General features: G+C 40.0%; 1 protein-coding gene across 1 annotated transcript in view; it reads right to left on the bottom strand.

Moving 5' to 3' along the window:
* LBR (lamin B receptor) overlaps positions 1 to 16,796 on the bottom strand; it is a 29,648-nt gene extending 12,852 nt beyond the window's left edge. The window contains 8 exon segments of the mRNA XM_048504893.1: positions 1,129 to 1,323; positions 4,654 to 4,708; positions 6,608 to 6,804; positions 7,529 to 7,688; positions 7,897 to 7,980; positions 10,605 to 10,805; positions 14,063 to 14,240; positions 16,657 to 16,796. Of these exon segments, the coding sequence (XP_048360850.1) occupies positions 1,129 to 1,323; positions 4,654 to 4,708; positions 6,608 to 6,804; positions 7,529 to 7,688; positions 7,897 to 7,980; positions 10,605 to 10,805; positions 14,063 to 14,227 (1,057 nt within the window). The 5' untranslated portion in view covers positions 14,228 to 14,240; positions 16,657 to 16,796.
* Positions 16,797 to 21,590: the final 4,794 nt, after the last annotated feature.

A 21,590-nucleotide genomic window follows, 5' to 3' on the forward strand; every position in this document is an offset into this window, starting at 1 on the left:
CAACAGAGATACTAGAATTCTGGACTGCAGCATTGTGGTAGCTGATGCCATCGGCTCAACAAGCACTGACTTCGCGCGACCAGGTCCTGGGTCCCACGCTAGAATTAGATCTTGGATCACATCATCTCCTGGTTGGTTCTTGCAACCATCATACTCTAAACACAGTCATTTTAGCGCCAACAGGGATATTTCTCTCCTTACTGTAGGCCTGAACATGCATTTTTTCCAGTTTTATATAGGGGATGGATTAAAATTGGCCATTACTCAAGACATTTTAGCTTTGCTGTTAGCCTCTCACAATTTCTTTTTTCCATCCTCCAGAATCCTCTTATTAAACTTTTGGATCAGGGGCGATAATACCTATTCCTAATGTTAAAACTATGTTTCACCCCTGGTATTGATATCCACAGTGCTTCTGTGGAGGGAATCAGTCTCCCTGCATTGTCTATTAATACAGCATGTGACACTATGCTCTCTTTTGATGTAGAGGGCCACCCCACCCAGCAATCGCCCTGTATCCCTGTCCTTCCTGTAGAGCCTGTAACCTGGGATAACAGCATCCCACTGGTTCTCCTCATTCCACCATGTCTCTGTGATGCCCACTATATCAATGTCAATATTTCTATATATAGTTGTTGTTTTCCTCAGCAGAGGCAATTTTGTGCAGAATTTCATGCTTCAGAAATAAAGCATTTATAAAGTTGTTTCCTCCCATATTGAAATTTTAGTCCACATAAATCTACCAGTTACATCAATAAAGCAGCACGGGGAAGATTCAGATCTATGGTCTCTTACAAGAAACACATACACCAAATTTCTGCCAGATTTAACACACCAGTGCTAATGTGAATACAAACAGATCATTTATATCTTGCAGTCATATCTTCTAATACGCAAGAAATATGTTTATTTGCAATGGCTGATTAAGGGAAACAGCATTTTGCATGAAATGTACTGATAAAATTAAATGTTAACTCCCATTAAAATGTTCCATTACAAGCTTCAAGACAAAATATATATATATAGGGAAGGGAAATGGAAGGCAGAAAAGACATTACTGCAATAATGTTTTAATTCTCAGCAATGAAGGAGGAAGGTAGCAATTTGTGTAACTGTCCACACACTTACCAGAATTTCCTCCAGATGATAATTCTTCCTCAGATGATTTCAGGGAGCGGACATAGAGATAAATGCTTAACATGACAGAGAAAATCGCTGCACTGACTGCAAATTGCAGGAAATGGTTGTATAAATAATAAAGCTCCATTTCGAAATACAGACATATTCCTAAGGCCACAGTTGTTAGGATAAACGCATAAAACCCTTAAAGAAAAAAACACAACATGAGACACCACCCAAAATACATAATGGTTCAGTGACTATCTAAACAAACCTTGCTCAATCCCTTCTCTCCATGTGTTCATATGTTAGAAAGTTTTTTGCAAGTCTCAGTTTGCTGTTACATCTGCACCGGTCATTATTTGCTTTCCTTGAGAGCATGGTTATCCTTGCCCTCTAGCCAGTTTTCCAAACAGTGCTTGCTTTCAATTTGGAATATTGGCTTATTGGGCAAGCATAAACCAGTTTGCTTGACTGGAAGCAACAGGTTGCCAAAAACCTGGAAACAATGAACTAACATAAAACCAATAGGGAGAGCCCAGAATAGGCAAATACTATAGCCAAATACTATACACTTCATACCCAAACTAAGTCTATAATTATTGTAAGCATCAGGATAAACATTTTTCTTTCCGAATTTCGAACTGACACAATACTTAAAAATGTATACCTGGAGCTAGTTAACAGAGCTGAAACCTCATGACAATCAAAAGCCTTCCAACAAGATTCATTTTTCTGAAATGAATAATAATGACTACTCAGAAGTCAAGAACTTCACTTAAGCAGCAAGCTAATGAACAAATTAGCAAAACAGAGACTGTCTGAAATCTATGCATTCAAAATTATTCTGTCAATATTTATCTACAATGCAGACAGTTACACGAGATAACTCTATAATTAAGTGGAAGGCAGACAGACATCTATAATACAGTATTGATCAAGTTCACTGAGATATTTTAAATCAGAAATAATTTTGTATCTTTTGCAGTAATTTGAAATACTTTTGGGGTTAAGTCACTGTTAAAACCTCCAGCTGTGGGTATTCTTGACTTCCAATGTGAGACAAGTGGCTATCAGAGAAAAGGGCCTGTTCTGTGGTGGCACAAAGTCTTTGAAATATATTCCTACTACCCAACTAATTCTGGCATATTTATCAGGTGTTTGCATTGCTTTCCTCAGATATCCAATATAAATCACTTATAGCATATGATTGTTAGTTTTCCAATTATTGTTTTGTAAGTCACTGGCCTTTCTATTTTATCCTTTTTTGTTTATGATAACAGACCAATTTAGAGCCACTTTGGATGCCTATATTTAGCAGAAAGGAAGGATAAATGTATTAAACACCTTCAGTCCAAGTGAAAAAGGTGGACTATAAGTAATGTAACAATAAATAAATAACTACGTGAATATATATGAAGGTTTTTTCATACAACTGTTGCCATGGATGTCCAAGGCAAGATAGGGTGGCCAGTTTCTCAGATGTGCTCTTCCAGTCACTTCTCTTTAGTGTCATATAGTTCAGACAAAGATGGATGCCAAATCTTAATTCTGGACTTTGATACTAATGGGGATGGGGGTGGCGCTCTACTTGCCAAATTCCTCATAGCAACAAACAATGCCTTTTTTGAAACCTCTACCATTTCAATCTGGATAACAAAAGCATAACTGTATGGAAAACCAAACCATGCCATCCCCAACTCATAAAAGGGTATGTGTAAAGCAATAATCTGCCTCAGCAACTTCTGTAATCCAGATTTTTCTAGGAGTCCTTTTCCTTCCCTAATACAATCCAATCATAGCTTTTCCTGTCCTACTACCGGAGGACCATCAAACCTTTGAATTGGAATGCCCCAAGTTGTAAATTCATCAACTCTGCCTACAACTTAATCAAGAACTGGACGCTCCTTCAGTTCCAACTCATTTGAGTTATTTTCTACTGTACTGTTCTCTCCTGAGAACAGAACTGTTTTGTCGAGAAAGACTGCTTCTTTTAGCATTGCCAAAGGGCCAGATCGTCCTATATCTAGGTCTCCCAAACAAGGGCCCATCACCCTTTGGTCCCTAAACTGCCTTTGTAGTCGGATCCCACCGTAATACAGATGTCATCCCTATCAGCTACACCATCAAACTCCACGCTGGATCCTGCCTCCTCGAACCATTATTCTGGAACCAGTAAATATCACCCTACCTGCAATGACCTCTACAATTCTCCCCCCTCTTCCCTCCCTCCCCCCCTCTCTCTATATATATATATCTATCACTCATACTTATATATATCCCACAAATCTCCTTGGAAATTCTGTGTATGTAGGTTTTGCTTGGAAGCTGTATGCTTCCTATCTTATATCTTGTTATTTTTGTTCTTCAATATAATTGTTAAACTTCACTTAAATTCTGGTTTCCTGCAGCTTTCTAAAGGGAAAAACCCCATGTAAAACATAGGTGGAAAAGATCCCAGTTATGCTTCCTCTAACAGCACAAGATCCATTCCTAATTCCATGGTAAAAGGGAACAGACCCACTAATTCAAGTAACACAACAGCCTTTTTTTAATCTATGTAAACTGAAATATATATGATGGAAGTAAAACACAAACCAAGACTGTTAAAATAGTGCAATAAGAAACAGTGTGGTATAATGGTTAGATCTGAGAACGGCCAAGTTCACATCCTAGAGATTCTTGGAGGATGCTCACTTCTGGTGATTTTAGACAGGAAGATCGTCCTCTCAACTATATCAACTTAATGAGGAGTTGTCAAAGGAGTTAAGTATAGGAGCCATAGATACTGCCTTGGAAAAACTTTTTTGAAGAGTTGAATAAAAAATGTAATAATTAAATGGCATAACATGTTGTATTATATGCATAGAAACTGCACTTCAAAATACACAGGTATGCATTCAGTTCCCTCATAATTAAGAACAGATGCCATGGAAAAGGACAAGCCTTATAAACCACTTACTAGAACTTGTTTCACGGATTTATCGAAATACAAATTTGTATTTTTATGTGGTTGTATTTACTGAGATTTGGAATCTGTACAATATATATCAGCTTAAAAACACACACACACAAAAGAATATATAATATGAACATGTTCATGAAACTTGCAAATTTCCTACCCCATAGGTTTAATTCAGATTTCATACCAAACTATGATTAAGGACTTTATGGCTGTGAGGTGCCCAAAAATGACAACCACAGTTTACAACTGGGGTTTACAATCAAGGTTTGAAGTAAACTTTCAGATTACATATTTAGTGTGATAACTCAGTCAACAAATAGCTACTGCAGTTTCCAGATGTCACTACTCAGACTTGTATGCTGAGGAGACTACTGGCCCTAAACTACAGCTTTCTTCCATGTTTGGAAGCTCAGCTATGGTTTGGGTTCTAAATTATAGTTAATGCAAATTATGGTTTGGCATGATATCCAAGTTGAACCACATTAATCAAAACCAGAATGATGTTTGATAGCTTGCTTTGCTAGCGTATACTTGACAAATTCAAATGGAAAAACAACACATATATTTACCATTTATCCTATATGCCAGTCTAACTCCATTCAAAAGAGGTGTTCCTTCCACAACCTTAAAGGAAAGGAAATATTCTTTATTTTCCCATAAAATTTTATTAAATTGTCTTAATGTGCTGATACTGAAGTAACAGATTATAGGGAAACTAGAAGTAAAATCCATTGGGCTCTAGAACAGGGGGGGGGGCAACAGGCTCGATCTTTGAGGGAGGGCAGGAGGGAATGGGAGGGCTTGTGAGCTGGAGTCCAGCAACCAGTGGCTCATGCCCCACAGGCCTGGCTAGCAGTCTTTGGGAGGATGGGAGGAGAGCAGGGCTAGCATTAGTAGCTTCACTTCGCTGGCTTGGTCTTTGGGGCTGCAGAAGGGTGCAGGCAGAGGTGGGAGGGTAGTGTCAGGACGGCAGGGGAGGAGCTGGCCTGTAAGAGCCCAGGTGAGATGTCTTTGTAGGTTGGAAGAAGGCTGAGTGGGGAATATAGGAGAATTAGTGCTAGGAGCCGAAAGCTGCAGCTGCCCTGCTTAGTCTTTGCAGGATGAGAGGAGAGCAGGCAGGGGGTATGGGAGGTGATGCTGCTTAGCTGGTGAGGGAGCAGAAGAGAAGGCGGCAGAAGCCCGCGACTTCCAACCAATTGGTACAAAAGGACTTACTTCCACAGCTGGGGGAAGCCCGAGTCCCTGTCTCGTCAACTAGTGGGACATGAGTCATTGATGACTCATGTTCAATTTCTTAGCAAATTATGTCTCAGGACAACCAATTCAAAAGCCATGCAGCGCCTTTGTGTCTCCTAGAGTCACAGTTAATGACAATTATGTTGGGGGGAAAACCCACCAGAACCTTACAGTGTAAATGTTTCCCCATTAGAGAAGCAAAAAAAGTAATTGCAGATGTGGTTAACTATGGGCCTTTCCAAACAATCACAAGAAGCATACTACAAGACCATTTGAGGCACTGCAGGATATCCCATTTGCACACAGATGCTAGGCAACTGGGAAGTTGAGCATTTCACACAGTCACTTTCTATACAACAATCAACATCTAATCTGTAAGTACCACATTTTCCCAGTTACAATGCAATACTGTATGAGCATTTCTGCAGGAGGATGACTCTGCAGAAAGTCTTACAGATTTTGTATCATAGTTCTCTCCTCTTCCAAAAAAGCCCACAAGGTTATGGAGCAAGTAAACAAGTATAAAACATCTGACACCACAGCATTGTTGCTATTTTTTCATTGATTTACATATAGTTCAGTGGTTCTCAACCTTTCTAATGCCACGACCCTTTAATACAGTTCCTTATGCTGTGGTGACCCCCAACCCTAACATTTATTTATTTTACAGATGGAGAAAACTGATGCAGAGTCTTAGGCGACCCCTTTGAAAGGGTTGTTCGACCCCCAAAGGAGTGCCGACACACAGGTTGAGAACCACTGATGTAGTTTGATTTTGAACCTCTCCCTCCCAAATTGTCAAGGATTGTAGCATTAGAAAATGAAGCATCCTTTGTAGAAGTAAGGTAACTGCTCTCTAGCTAAGTATCATCTACCATGACTGGCAACAGGTCTCAGGCAGACACACGGTTCCCCCAAAACATGCTACCGGAAATCCTTAAACTGGAAATGTCAATGACTGAATCTGGCACTTTCTGACATGCAAAGGACATGCTCTATCAAAGTATGTGCTGACCACAGTATCATCCATTTATACTGGGGTCATAACAGTCAACTATATAATTTACTAGTATGGACAGAGAGCAGGCATGGGGTGATTTGAGTGCTGAACAACAATCTGGGAGACGAGGCCTGAATCCCCATTCTTGGACCAGACACACAGTCAGCCTAACCCACCTCATAGGGTTGTTGTGAAGATAAAATGGAGAAAAAGAGACCAATACAAGTTGCTTTGATTCCCATCGGAAAGAAAAGTAGAATATAGATGAAGTAAATACATAACATTACCTTTCCTATGGGCAGTAAATAAAATAGGGCTTGGAGAAAGAACCACAGAAGACAGACACCAAATACTCTTATCTCCCATAAGCTATCAAGGGTTGGGAGAGGAGGAGGAAAATTCAGAACACTGGGATCCTTCTGTTTGCACATTAACAACAAATAAAACACAGTTGCGGGCATGAAGAGTATCATGCAGAAAGCTCCTGCAAACAAACACAAAGAGTTATAAGTTAAATGCAAAATAAACAAGTAGTACTCTCAGAGAAGTGCTTCTCAAACATTTTCCTTTCCTACAGGGTCAAGATTTTACAATCATGATTACTTAGCATTTGAATCAGTTTACTTATTTAGCATTCCCCACTCCCAAACAATAAGCAGCTCGTAACTTATATGTAAAATGATAAAATATGTAATTTTTACCATCTTTCTGCACAAAACAATTTCAGTAGATGGAACTAGAAAACACACACACACTTGCAGCAACTGTCCTGCGCTGCTAATTGCTGTAGGAAGGGGAATTAGCCCACAAAATCAAGCTGCTTGCCCAGATACTGATACACAATTATTCCAGTTGACCCCACAAAAGACAACTAAAACCTGGCAAGAAAAGGGAATGAAACAATACCCCTGGGAAAATTACTGCCCATACCAGGAAATTGCACAAGGCTTGCTTAGCCTGCAGATCCCTTCTGTTGACATCAACAAACACGGCACCAACAGACTGACCTCTCCATTGAAGTACACAAGGAATATCAACTGTTAACAATTATCTAAAAACACTGTCACGTACACAAGGTTCTGAACTTGCACACAGTAACTGTAAACCGCCGAGCCCCTTTTGGGGATGGGTGGGGTAAAAATCTAAAATAACTAAATAAATAAACTACTAATATTTTGCAAGACCATAATATATTAAAACTATCATACCAATTCTCCCTCCAAATTCTAATTCCTTTGACTTCATGCATTCTTTTTCAATAGTTTTGGGAGTCTCAAAAAATCTTTCCTCTGCAAACATTTCTCCCATTTTCTTCTCCTTTCTTGGATGCAATTGCTCTGTCTCCAACTCTGACTCAATTTTTTCATGCTAAACACAAATAAGGGAGAAAAAGCCATTTTCAGTCTTGTAACAGCAAGTGCTCAAATATTCCTGAGTTAACACGTCTCCAAATCCCTCAGTAATTTATTCCCATTTTTGGAAGTCTATATTGTCACAGATTTATATTTTGTACCTGAAAGTTCCAGCCTCCTTTACAAGCAACAAAAAAGCACCAGCAGTTTTTAGAATTTCATACCTGTAAAATTTTGAGAGAAGAGTAATTCACTTCAGTGATATCTGGTTCCCCATTATAGCTGTTGGTATTGTTTTCATATAGTTTCTGGAGTGGGGAGAAAATAATTGAATGTTTCCACAGGGAAATTTTTTAGGACAAAGTTAGTTTAAACAATCTTGTTTCTACAAAATAACAGAAAAATGAAATAAATATGCCAGAGCCATTACTGAAATATATTAATGTATAAAGAGAATTAAAGTTTGGGTGCTGTGTGGTTTCCGGGCTGTATGGCCGTGTTCTAGCAGCATTCTCTCCTGACGTTTCGCCTGCATCTGTGGCTGGCATCTTCAGAGGATCCTCTGAAGATGCCAGCCACAGATGCAGGCGAAAAGTCAGGAGAGAATGCTGCTAGAACACGGCCATACAGCCCGGAAACCACACAGTACCCAAGTGATTCCGGCCGTGAAAGCCTTCGACAATACAATTAAAGTTTGGATTTATATCCCCCCCCCCTTTCTCTCCTGTAAGGGGCTTACAATCTCCTTTCCTTTCCCCCCACATAACAAACACCCTGTGAGGTAAATGGGGCTGAGAGCTCCAAAGAACTGTGACGAGCCCAAAGTCACCCAGCTGGCATGTGGTGAAGCGCACAAGCTAATCTGGTTCACCAGATAAGTCTCCACAGCTCAAGTGGCAGAGTGGGGAATCAAACCTGGTTCCTCCAGATTAGAGTGCACCTGCTCTTAACTACTATGCCACATTAGCTCTAATGAATTAATTCACTGCATCCAGTGGAGCTTCTAGCAAAAGAACTGTGAATGTTTGCCACATTTCTCTCCTCCCAGCAGTTCCTCCTGATCCCCAGAAAGCAGTTTCACAGGCAGAAATAGCACAATGGGACTTTTCACCCCATTTTCCCTCCTCACTGCAAACTCTTCATCCATGTGACTCTTTATCCCCATGGATCCTGTGGCAGTTATGCTATTGACGGGGGCAAAATACAGGGATTTTTAATCCCTCAGCAATAAAAGATCTGCACTGGATACCCATCTCTTTCCCAGCACAATTCAAATGTAATGATTCGGCACAAAAATGGCTTGGGACAGAGAGGACCACCATCTTTCATACTATCCAAGTTGCCAGCAAGTGTTATCCTCTTAAGCCCCATTCTTTGTGAAACCTTCATAAATGAGGAAGGTGGTGACCAGAGACTTTTTTCCCCCCAGCGGTGGCAACTTGCCTGTGGAACGTATGTTCTGTTGAAGCTTGGCTGATGCCTACATTAAACTTGCTTACTAGCCAGGCTAAAACATTTGTTTACCCGGGCTTTTAATTAAGAAGCTGATTTCTTTTAACAATTTCATAGTCTGTTTTTAACTGAGAAATATTTAAGACTCATTTTAAGATGTACTATGTTGTATACTCTGGCTAGATTTTTAGTACCAGGTTTTAATGAATAATTTCCATTATATTGTATGATATTATGTTTTATTTTGAAAGCTGCTGTGAATACTTCCATGGATATTCAGCAAATAAATAAACACAAATGTAAAATTTTCAGAAATTTTGAAGCCATAGGGAGGGGCTTTTCAGAGGATATCTCATACTTTCTTATCAAGGCTAAATTTACACCACTACTTAATCAATACAAAAAGTATCATTTATAACTGGCTTAACATTTAAAATCGTACCATTTAGGCATATTTATGAACTATAAAAATATTTATAGTTTTATAGAACTATAAAAATATTTTATACAAATAAAACCACTATACGTAATACAAAAAAGAGCTGCAAACCACTATACCCTATGCTGTGTTGACACATATACTTCATTTTTTAAAAAGTTTAGTTGTAATGTATAGAATAATACTCTAGAATAATACTCTAGAATAATAGAATAATACTCTAATGAACAGTTCAGTGTTTTCATTGTTATAACACTTAATTCAGTATCCAAATACACAAGCAATGCTATGAATATACAAGACTGCTTCTGCCTAAATAACATGGTTTTCTTGACACAAATCTTTCTATATTCTTTCAACTTTTTCTTCTCTCGCAGTTATGAAAAACTGGCATAGTTAAATAAATAAATAAATAAATAAATAAATACTTGAAAATAGGTTGTATACAACTACTGTATGAACAAGAATGATCATATATATCCAATTCTGAACTGGGACACAAAGTGCAGATCCAAAAATCCATATAATGGGACCAGGGACAGGTGGGGGATTCCAGGTTTGCAGAGAAATATGACATGAAAATTTCAAAAATAAACTAGGGATTAGTAAAAATCCAAACCACAGAAACAGTGTCTGCTTCTTTAAGAAAAGCATGAGAGATCTCACAAGACAACGTAGTGAGATCTTTCTAAGCAATCTGCTACTAACATCATCATCAATTCCAAAGTTATTCATTTATTTATTTGTCTTGTGAAGGGGGACAGAGTCAGACTGAAAAAAGGTAAAAAATAGTTTTAAAAAAGAGATAAAACTAGTGAAAAAGCCAAAAATTAAAAAGAAAAGCTAGAAGTAGAATAGGACACAGAAAAAGTAAGTAGGTGATTTGGGAGAACTACTGCAGGAAAAATACAGAGAATAGGTAAGAGAAATCAACTTTCCTTGGCTACTATGTTCTCCTGACAAATCACTGGATCTAATTCAACCATACTACAGTAAAAGGAATTAAACTACAAACTTTCATTGAAAAAATAAATTAAATACCAAAGGAATCAAATTAGGTTCCACAACTGTATTCTTTTTAGCATTTTTGGGCTCTCTGCTTTGAGAAGAAGAACGGCGTCTATGTTTTGCTGGCCGTCCAGGTGAGCGGGATCTAGAGCCAGATCTTGATCGGCTACCACTGCGTCTTGATGGAGAACCTGAGGAAGAGTTGCTTTTTCTAAACCGAAAGGAAGACAAATGCTGGGGAAAAAAATTAAAATCTATTACAATATCATAACTCTGCAGAACTGCTAGCTAAACTTTAATTTAAGTACCCTTTTTGTTAAAAACTGCAAATTACCATTACATATTTCAATTTTTGTAACAGGCTCAAACTTCAACAATAAAAAACAGTAAGGGAGGGGGGAATGAAACAGTATGCACCTTGCCACTCAAGATTACAGACAAGGATATGCATAAGATATTAGTTCCAAGTTGGGAAATACCTGGAGATTTGGGGGTGAAGCCTACAGAGGGCAGGGTTTAGGAAGGAGAGGGACCTCAGCAACACATACCATACAGTTCGCCTACCAAACCAGCCATTTTCCTCAGGGGAACACATCTCTTCATCTGGAGATCAGTTGTAATGCCAGGAGATCTCCAGCCCCCATTTGGAGACTAGCAACCCTAATAGGAAAGACTGTCACGACCCATGACTACAAATCAGGCAAAAGGACTGAGACAATGCCCACCCTATCCCACCCAGATGACATACTGAATTAAATTTTGAATATGCTTCCTTCTTGAGTTCTGAATAATTTTGGGGCTGCTTCCCAGTTTAGTGCAAAAATCATCATAAAATATTTTCATTTTTAAACTTTCCTAGAATCTAAAAGCAAGACTAGATATGGCATTTGTGTGAATAAAATATATTAACTTTACATATGCCACCATCAATAAACCTGAGTCCCAACAGAACAGAAGTGATGGTCAACAATTGACCATGAACAAGAAAAGACACCTAAAATAAATGTGGTTTTACTGTTTTTTGATAGATGAGTAAGAAGTCTGGCAGTTCTTCTGGACAGCCAGATCATCATACCATTGGCCATTTGCATGTTTTGGTAGAGATGTAAAATTTCCAGAAATTCTGAAGCCATGGAGTAGGTCTGTGTAACAAACTTGCCCCACCCTGAAGGGCTGGCGTACAGCAGGCCAAAGGGAGAAGGCCTTAGCAACAGCCAGAAAAAGAGAAAAAGGCTCCACAAGTAGAGAACCAACCTGATTGGTTGAAAAAGGTCCAGTAACGTTTGGAAAAAGCTAGGGGGAGCCAGTGGGCTTACAGCACAGAAAGTGGAGTTCAGTTCTGATCAGAGGCTGTCAGAGAGCAGAGCAGAGTTGGGCAGTCTGTCAGCTCTGACAGAGTAGGATTTCTGACTCAAGCTGAGGAGAAAACCAAGTGGGAAAACAAGGAAGTGGTTGGTGCAGCAGAAATGGTGCTGATTTTTCCTTCCTTTCATGGGTTCCAACCCCATCAGGGAGATAGGAAGCAAGCACTAGAGGCTAGGAGGCTGCTTCATCTTTTCATTCCCATCACTGCCTTTGCAAAGGAGAAGTTGGGCCAACAATGACAGCTGGAAAAAAGAGAAGTGCTGCTGCTTTCTATTTCCTTCCATCCCCTGACATCAGGAAATAGAGAAAGTGGATAGACAGTGGTAATGCTTCCTCTTTTCTTCCCCACCTGCTGCCTCAGCGCATGTTCTCTGAAGTGTGCACAGGACTGCCACATTGGAGAGTCAAATTCAAAAGATGTCCAAGGTTGATTAAGCTTGTTTCATCTCTTTTATCTTTTTTATAAGGGGTAAAATATTACAAAATACTTGCTGCTTATAAGAGAGTTTGAATTTAACCTTTTATTTAAAGCTTTGTTTTGTTTTGTGTACTCTAATACAGTTTTTGCATTAATAGTGCCTTCCAAGTTCAGCATCCTACTTCACTAGTCCAAAAGTCATTTATCATGAAATAAAGATGTTTTTAATCATACAGCATGAATGCATATCCATGCAATGTTTATATTATTTGGTAAATGAATAATGTTATGCTCTTGCAGAGGTTTTGGACAGTTTTTCTATCTAGAAGATATAATTACAGATGCTTGGTTTTACAGTTCTGAAGATAACATGACTCTTCTTCACAGCAAAAATGTTATAAAATAAACATAGAGTGGAAAAAAAAGACCTTAGTACCATTGTTCCTTTGAAAATCTATTTACGTAGAATCAACCCCTTACTTCTTAAGTGCTGTGCTTTTTAAAAGTTCAATGAATCAAAGATTGTTTGTAATGGAACAGATCTGCACAAGGAGGTAACTGTGAAAAGAGAGGGGCTATCAGTAAAAATGAAAGTGAAACCTTTTAAGCAAAAGACTATACGAGTCTTGGGATCTTTGTGTATATAGCCTGAGGTTTATTATATCATTTTCACCCTGGTGGAGAAAATCTGTAACAGCAACAGGGTGTAAAAGAGACCCAATTTGGGAATCTGTTAATTAAGTTCCACTACCTACGGATAAGGCAGGCACACCAAATGCAAATAAATATGTATAAGTATAAATTTGGTTTTTAAAATGTGTACATTATGAATTATTAAATAATTAAAAAGAAATATGGAATAAATATGTTTAGAAATTAATCTGGTCAATTGCGGCAGTCCTTATCCCAGGTCTGATACCACTTCTGCCAACATTCACACATTCTCACTTTCTACAAAATGTTACATCATTTTATTGCAGTCAGGATAGATCAAATCAGATCTAAAGATGAAGGAAACAGAAATCATCAATATCATTGCCAGAACGGATTTGTCAGCTGTTAACAGTTACATAACAGATGGCATAAGATGCTGGACATTTCTGTGTATATCACAAGCATTTGAATTTGCTCTGGTCGCCTAGCCTCTTTCATAGGCGGTCTTACCAACATGCATGATAATGTATGGTTGACAGTCACATTCAAGGGAGGGCTTTCTTAAGTTGGGTTAGTTTATGGTTGACAATTTGCCTCTCCCAAGATAGACTTTAAAAAGGCACCAATCTGAAGTGTAGCCAGGAACTTACTTTCTTATACTAGAGTTTCTTTAGTATAAATCCAAGTATATCCGGGTATCAGAAATTTATCTTAAAATAGAAACAGTGGTTTAAAATTAAGATCAATTTGACTTAAAACAAATCCACCCTGTACCCAAGGATCCCAGTTTAAGTCAGTAAATGTAGTCCTTTTCTAGTATGCAGACATCATATCCATCAGAAGCTTCTTCAGTCTGCCTTCTGATGTGGGTCAGCAAGAAAATTCAAAAAGTGGTTACTATGGCTGTTGCAATAGGGCAACATTTAAAAAACATCACTCTATACTAGTACTGCAAGAACATAACTATATTTACAACTGAATTACCAACCAAATCTTTCAACAGCAAGCCAAATTATGCTTCTAAATATAATCATACACTTTTGGAACTGCTTACCCGGATGTCATTTTCTTTCAGTTGAAGCTCGGTTCCATCTTTATATTTCACTGTATAAAGATGACTGCGGTCATCATAATTAACTACCTGTACTTCATAAAAAAGAATACTTCCTGGCCACCGGCCCATCACAGTTTCTTCATCTGAAAACTTCCTGGCTGGCATTTTTCACACAATTCTAAAGAGAGAGAGACAGAGTGAGAGAGAGCGAGTGAGTGCTCTCTCAAAGACTGCACACTGAAGTCACAATTTTACTCTGTATTTTTTCAGTTTTATTGACCAGAAGGTTAACCAAGTCTAGAGATGTGAAAGTGCAAGAGAGAGGGATAATAAGACAACATGGCACCGCTATTATAAAACACTAGGTCATCACTGACACTTGGGGTGACACCATATCACATTGTTTTCTAGACAGACTATTTGGAGTGGTCTGCCATTGGCTTTCCCAGTTGTCTACATTTGACACCCAACAAGCTGGATATTCATTTTACCAGCTTCAGAAAGATGGACAGCTGAATCACCTTGAGCCAGCCACTTGAAATCAACTTCTATTGGGATCAATCTCAGGTTGTGAGCAGAGCTTGGACTGCAGTATTGCAGCTTATCACTATGTGCCATGGGGTTCTCATAAAATATACTGCCAGACTACAATGCTATATATTCCACAACTACTCTGATTTTTACATTAGTATCTAATCTGTCAATTTAAGCAGACTAATCCTTTTAACCTATGGATTTCGTACCACAAATATATGGTGTTTTGCATCAGAACCAACTTCAACAAATCACATAAATATGGTCAGTACTAAATAAACAACAAAAATAACAATTCTGCAGCAGATTAAAGATTCACCATTTTATGGTAATATGAGGTTTTTTTATCAAACACATAAAAATGTCAATTCAGATGCACCAGATAAAAGCAGGCCTTTGCTCTGAAAAGTTTATGCTACCATCAGTTTGTTGGAGTGTATTAATATATTTCAAAGGATCCATAATTTGTGAAGTGAATCAGCTACATATCTTCACCCACAATCTCTCCTCCTCCCTCCCTTTGTGCAGTGAGTCAAGATTAAAGACTTCTAATTAAGGAAAGATTAATTCTAACTTTGAGTTGTGATGTTCAAATCTGACTGGGGTTTATATTGTTCATAAGTAGCTGATACTCTAAATGGAGGCTTGAATTTTGGCTTAGAACCAAATTCTCCATAAAAAGAAACACCTATTTGTTGTGGGTTTTCCGGGCTGTGTGGCCGTGGTCTGGTGGATCTTGTTCCTAACGTTTCGCCTGCATCTGTGGCTGGCATCTTCAGTTCAACCCAAACACTTACTGATTGGTTCCCCCCCGCCCCGGACATGACGATTTATACCCCACTAAAACATACCCTTCTCACTGGACACAGTGTGTAACAGACCTCACATAATTGAGAATACACTAGAAGGAGGGAGGACCTCAGCTCCTGAGACAAGCTATTGAAATACAGCGTTTTATTTGATTTTCAGCAAAACAGAAACAATCTGGTTCAGGGACGAAGGAATAAAAAGAGAACGGGAAACCCACCAGTGTCAGAACTCTGCAACTCTGAGGCTCATTCCGCACACGCAGAATAATGCACTTTCAAGCTGCTTTCAGGGCTCTTTGAAGCTGTGCGGAATGGCAAAAACAGTTGTGAAAGCAGCTTGAAGGTGCATTATTTTGCGTGTGCGGAATGAGCCCGAGAAAGTAGGAGCGAGCTGGAATAGACTCAGCCCACAGCTGAGGGGAGGAGGAGCAGATATGCCAGCTGGGTTCTGAAGAGAACTGCAAATGTTTATTATGTGTGTAAAGTGTGATAGCACAAGTTTGAGTGCCAGGTCTCCCACCGGTGCCCTCATCCCCCACTAGTACTCTGCTCACAAAGCAACTTGAAGATGTTATATAAAGGACTAGTGACCAAGCCCTACGAAGAGAGGCTAAGGGACTTGGGAATGTTCAACCTGGAGAAAAGGAGGTTGAGGGGACACAAGATTGTTCTCTTTATTTATTGGCAGGGATGTCTCTCAGAGGAGAGCAGGGAGCTGTTGCCATTACATTTAGCAGGGATAATGTCCTACTGCAGGCAGTGAGACATACCGAGCGGACATGCACAACTTTTCGCCCTATGTACAGCTGCTCGAAAATAAGGCCGTCACACCTCCCTAACTCGGCTGCTCCATCAGCCCCCTCGCGACGAGATATAAACAAAGAGAGGAAGCTGCGCTCGGCTCCTCCGAACAGGCAGCCGGGGACCACCGGTCCTTCGCAGGCTCTTCGGCGCCCCCGCCCGGCAATTCAGAGGAAAGACTCTGAAGGGTGGCAGAGAGTCGGTCTGGCCGTCACGGAGACGAAGCTCAGGCAAAAAGTAAAGTCAAGCTGAAAGACTCTCAAAACGGGGGGGGCGGCAGAGGACCGAACACAGGAGGAGCAAAACGAGCACAGTCAGCAAAGCGACGGACGCGCCACAGACTCCCGCGACGGAGAAGGCGGCGTCTGGAGGGTGGTCCTCCCTCCCTCCCGGGAAAGGCGCCGGAGGGGTGTGTCGTGTCCCGGCCCGCTCCCGACGAGCCCGCCTTACCTGGCCGTGCCGCTGCCGCCCCCGCGTGGCTGGTACCCAGCCGTCTCCGCCGAGCAACTAGTAGAAGCTTCCCTCAGGAGAGGCGCGGGCGAAGGAGCTCCTTGGCGCGATAAGAACGGGCGCCAACCGCTTCCAGCGACGGTTACGGGCCGGAGGACAAGCGCCGTTCCAAGCCACGCCTCTTCGGGGGGCGCGAAGGCAAGGCGCCAAGCGCCGCCATTGGGTGAACCGCGGCGTTTGAATCGCTCCCGGCGTCAGCTTATTGGCTGCGAGTTGGTCGCGTGTCTCCCCTTTCTCAGCCCAGAGTTCCGTTCCAACTTCGCCTTCCTTTTAAGCCAAGGACTCGCCTGCGCTGGGGCGATGAAACCCTACCCCCCCTCCCCCCTTTGGCTCCAGCTGTACACAGAGAGCTTCGCGTTCTTGCGGAGCTGGCTGAATTAAAACAGAGCGGCACTTGCTTGTCTGTGGAGTATACACAGACTTAAACAAATGGAAAACAGAAATAAATGGTTTGTTTTTCGGAATTGTTGCAAGGAGAACGCCCTTATGGTACATTAAAGGCTTTTTAAGGAGTCGCCTTTTCTGTTCAGGGCTATGAATGTCTCACATGAGAACAGAAGCTCAACAAGAAAGACAAAAGAAGGCTAACTGGAAGAAGCTGAACAAATTTTGGGAGGAAAGGAAAGCCCCTCAAAAGCAGATATCTCTATAGGGGCATTATAAAAAGTCTGCTATTTCAGTAAGGATGTGAACAAGTAATATGATGGGAAGAAGGTAAATGAATATTTAGTTAACCGTTTATATGGTTTTGCGAAATGAAAATAAATCACCAAGAATGCGTGGAACACCACAATAAACTTCTTCACTTTTTAGGAACACTAGGTAACACTATAAGCCCTGATCTGGGGAGCTAAACAGGATTGGCCTTGATGGGAGACCACCAAGGAAGTCCAGTTTGTTTCATGGAGGCAGGTGATGACAAATCACCTCTGAACATCTCTTGCCTTGATAATCCCATGGGCCAAAAAAACCCTTATCCAGTTGAGTTATTTCATATTTCTATACACAATTTCCTTGCGTTTTGTCAGCATCCACACAAAACGTTGTAAGAAGTGACTTTCTAAGCTCTAGCTGGGACTCTTAAACACGCCTTCCTCACAATCCAAAATACGCTGGTATTTTTCTAGCTGAATTGTAGGATACTTTTTTAAAGCACTGTCTTCTCTTTGGTGGTGTCAGCAAGGTACAGTGTACTAGAAATGTCCCGCATGGCTTCAACAGAAAGTCTGGTACAATTTGAGATAATGGAAAATTTGACTTGACAAATGACATTCACAAAAGAACAGGCAAATTCAGATCATGTTCTGGCCACTGACTCCCACCTCTCAAATGAACAAATCTGTCTTCCAATATTCATGTACCACTTGACCAATATCATGCAATTTTATTGTTTTTATCAAATATATAGTTTGAGACTTGATAGACTTCTAAAAATCAATGGATTTTAGTAATAAGTACTGTCATCTACCTGGTTACATTTCATTTAAATGACTGATGCCTTTGTTTTTCTTTTTTCTGTGATTTGTAATGTTAAATTTTATGTTTCTATGTTCTGAATTGTGAGCAGTAGGGGTTTTTTTGGAAAACTCTTAAAATAAAATATTTTTAAATTCAAAAAAAGCAAATTAATTTCTGCAGATTTAACTGGATTGCCATATCTGCTTTGTTTGAAAGGCCATGGGACTCCACTTCTATAAAATCATTTAACCGACGCCCTTAGGATTCCCTTAATCTTAGATAATCTTGACCCTTTTCTTTGCGAAAGCATAGCAAAATATCTCTTAAAGATTATAGATGTAACCCTAGATGGGTACTAAGCATTAGATTGCTAGCATTGTAATGACAATAATGTTGGTTTCACTAATCATTTGCTACTGATATATAGTGCCTACCTCTGCCAGTATCTTATAGGTTTACAGTCATCCAAAGTCAAACAACCTGTGGGTGACTTATGGAAAATGTTGTAGTTCTACTATTGGTTGCCAGTTGGTATAATAATTGAATGCAGTGGCAACCTATTAGAGCCAGACCAACTATCCATCCATTTCCTTGTCCCCTTTCCTTTACCTTTTACCTGATGTCACCTCCACAATTTCTGTGTTTTATAGTAAAACTTTTAATATTGTATGATATCTAGGCTCTGTCAATAAGTCTTCTGTCTGGTCTGCAAAGTAGTATGTAGGAATGGCACCTTTGATGAGTCCGTTTGGACTATACTATTGATAAGAGTCTGAACTGCAAACGTTACACACGTGACTATCACTATGTGTATATGTTTGACGTATTTATGTTTTTTATGGACAATTGTTTTATTGTAATATGGAATGCCAATAAAGGCCTAAATTATTAGAAAGGCCATGGGAAAAAATGTGTTCACTCTATATATTAAAAAAAAATCTCACTTGTTCCAGATACTATCATTGTTTAAAATTTCTGTAGGTTGGCTAAATCAAGTGCCACAATGGATTCAGTATATGCTAAGTATTAACATCTGCAACTTGTAACAAAAGTTTAACTAAGTACCCTGTCAGGTTAGACATATTGGGTTTTTGCTTACAGATATATATTACAGTATATATTACAGTTTTGAACTTTGAATATATAGTTCTAGATGGCTTTTGTATTTTGATACATACTTGACTATTAGGGATTTCACACTGATACATAATAGTGCTTGTTATGTCTGCTGTATATATACTAGGTGTGCTAGATCTAGGGCAGTTTCATATTGTCTAAGCTTTTTTGTTTGTATGTCTGTAACATTTCAGACATCCACAAAATATGTCTGGTACTGTCAACATCCAGAACATTACCGATATTCATTATACATCTCCCTACATTCTTTGGGACAACCTGCATTCTGTTGCAGAGACTGCCATTCTAAAGAATGCTAGATAGTTTCAGTGAATAGTTAGTGAAATTTTGCAGAAGGTTTTATGTAAATCATCTAGGTGTAAAGGATTCAGTGGTGTTGATGGTGAAGTAACCTTGAGTGCATTCCACAGCCCGGGCGATGGGCCAGATGCATCGGCGGAGACTTTATCTTTGCGCGGGAGATGAAGACACCGTTCCCATGGGAAGCAGGAAGGGGGGATGGGGTGAATGGTGTTATAACCTGTGCTTCTGGCGGGAAGTGCCATTCCTGCCACTGCGTGTACTTGAGCTTTCTAAGATGTCTTAATAAATGGACTTTTACTCCCAAAAGCCTTTTATTTCTGCTTCTATGGAATTCCTTACACTAGGAGTATTGTGTCTAGCACATTTGCTTTAAGACTCTGAAATCACTGTATTCCATCGTATTTTATTCCTCACTTCCTCACAAATCAGCTAGATTTTCATGGTGGTGTGTGTGTGTTTAAGCATTACCAAAAAAGAGCTTTCCTTGAGCCAGTGCACATCTGTCTCCACAGAGCTGTGGCTGAGATCATTTCCTGTCAATGAGTTCAGCTCTTGGCAGTGTTACTAAAAGCACAAGCAAGACTATGGAGGTGGGGTTTTTTTGTCAAGCAAAGTAAGCAGATTGGACCCCAAGTTTTGTAAAATTCTATTCAGACATGAATGACGGAAATTGCTATTAGAACCAACTGGAACAAAAGACAATGATCTAAGTTTGCTCTGCATTATTGTCCCTTGTTTGTGGAGATCCTTCGTAAATTCATTGTATGTCTACCCAAGAGTTGAAACCCAAGAGTTCAAAACATTTTTTTCTGGCCAGACCATCTTTATTATTTAGCAAAGGGTAAATCTCAAAAGAGTGAATCAGCTGCTATACTGAAAGCTCCCTGTATCAAAGACAGAAAATAAGTTCTGATTAGAGATCATCTTTTCTTCTGCATTTCTTCTCAATTTCTTACCAGTGCTCTTTGTGGCTCTAAGTGCCCAAACAACGGACTTTTGTGCTAGAGTCATCCTAATTCTTGGGCATTTTTGATATGATGCAAGATTCTTTGGAGCAGGAAGCAGTCTTTTCAGATTAACAGATTTTTCAGTTAATTTAAGTAAAACTTTACTTCCTATGTATTGTCAAAGGCTATCACGGCCGGAATCTGTCCTGTTTGTAGCTTTAAATGTTGTCAATTGACTCTGGCCTTATCTTTAACTAAAAGCTCTTTTTTAAAATAGATGCTGGGACTCAGATCTTCTTGGAAGGCCTCCCTGTTACACAGGGGTCTCCAAACCATTCAGTGCAAGGGCCACACTGTATATTTTACAAATGTCTGAGGGCCAGGCATTGAATTACAGGCTTGGTGTGGCCAGGTCCAACTTTATACTACTGGCTGTGCCTCCAAAGCTCTACCTTTGAAGTCACATGAACTTCAGAAGCAGAGCCAGCAGTCTGAAGCTGCTTGGCCAGGCCGAGCCCACAGTTCAATGCTAGGCTCAGCCTGGTCAGATGCAGCTTTAATGTGGGCTTTGGAGGCAGAATCTGCAGTTTAAAGCTGCCCCTGGCCAAGCCAAGTTCAGCCTTGAACAGGCTTTTCTCTGCCACTGATTGCACCACAGCAGAGACTGGAAAAGAGGGGAGAGAGGCAAGGAGGTGGGGAAGCAGCTCCCCCAGAGAGGTGATGTCCCTGCTCCCCAGCCCAGACTTGTTTGGACTGTTGGAAGCTCTAGGTCCAGTGACTCTGAAAAAAAGGAAGGGGAGGAAAGTCCTTTAAAGTGACCATGGAATTAAATATAATGTGTACTCCACCGGATGCTGGTAAATTTTTGTGGCAAGATATTTCAGGGGGGACAATCTTGTGTTAGCAAAATCTACTGCTACTCCCATCTCTTGATTCTGGGCAGCCCAGCATACACAGAAATACAATCACCTCTTACTTCAGTATGGTTTCTCCTTTGTTCGCATAGACCAGGATTATATCATCAATACT

The sequence above is a fragment of the Sphaerodactylus townsendi genome, linkage group LG01, assembly GCF_021028975.2.
Source record: "Sphaerodactylus townsendi isolate TG3544 linkage group LG01, MPM_Stown_v2.3, whole genome shotgun sequence".
NCBI classification, from domain to species: domain Eukaryota; kingdom Metazoa; phylum Chordata; class Lepidosauria; order Squamata; family Sphaerodactylidae; genus Sphaerodactylus; species Sphaerodactylus townsendi.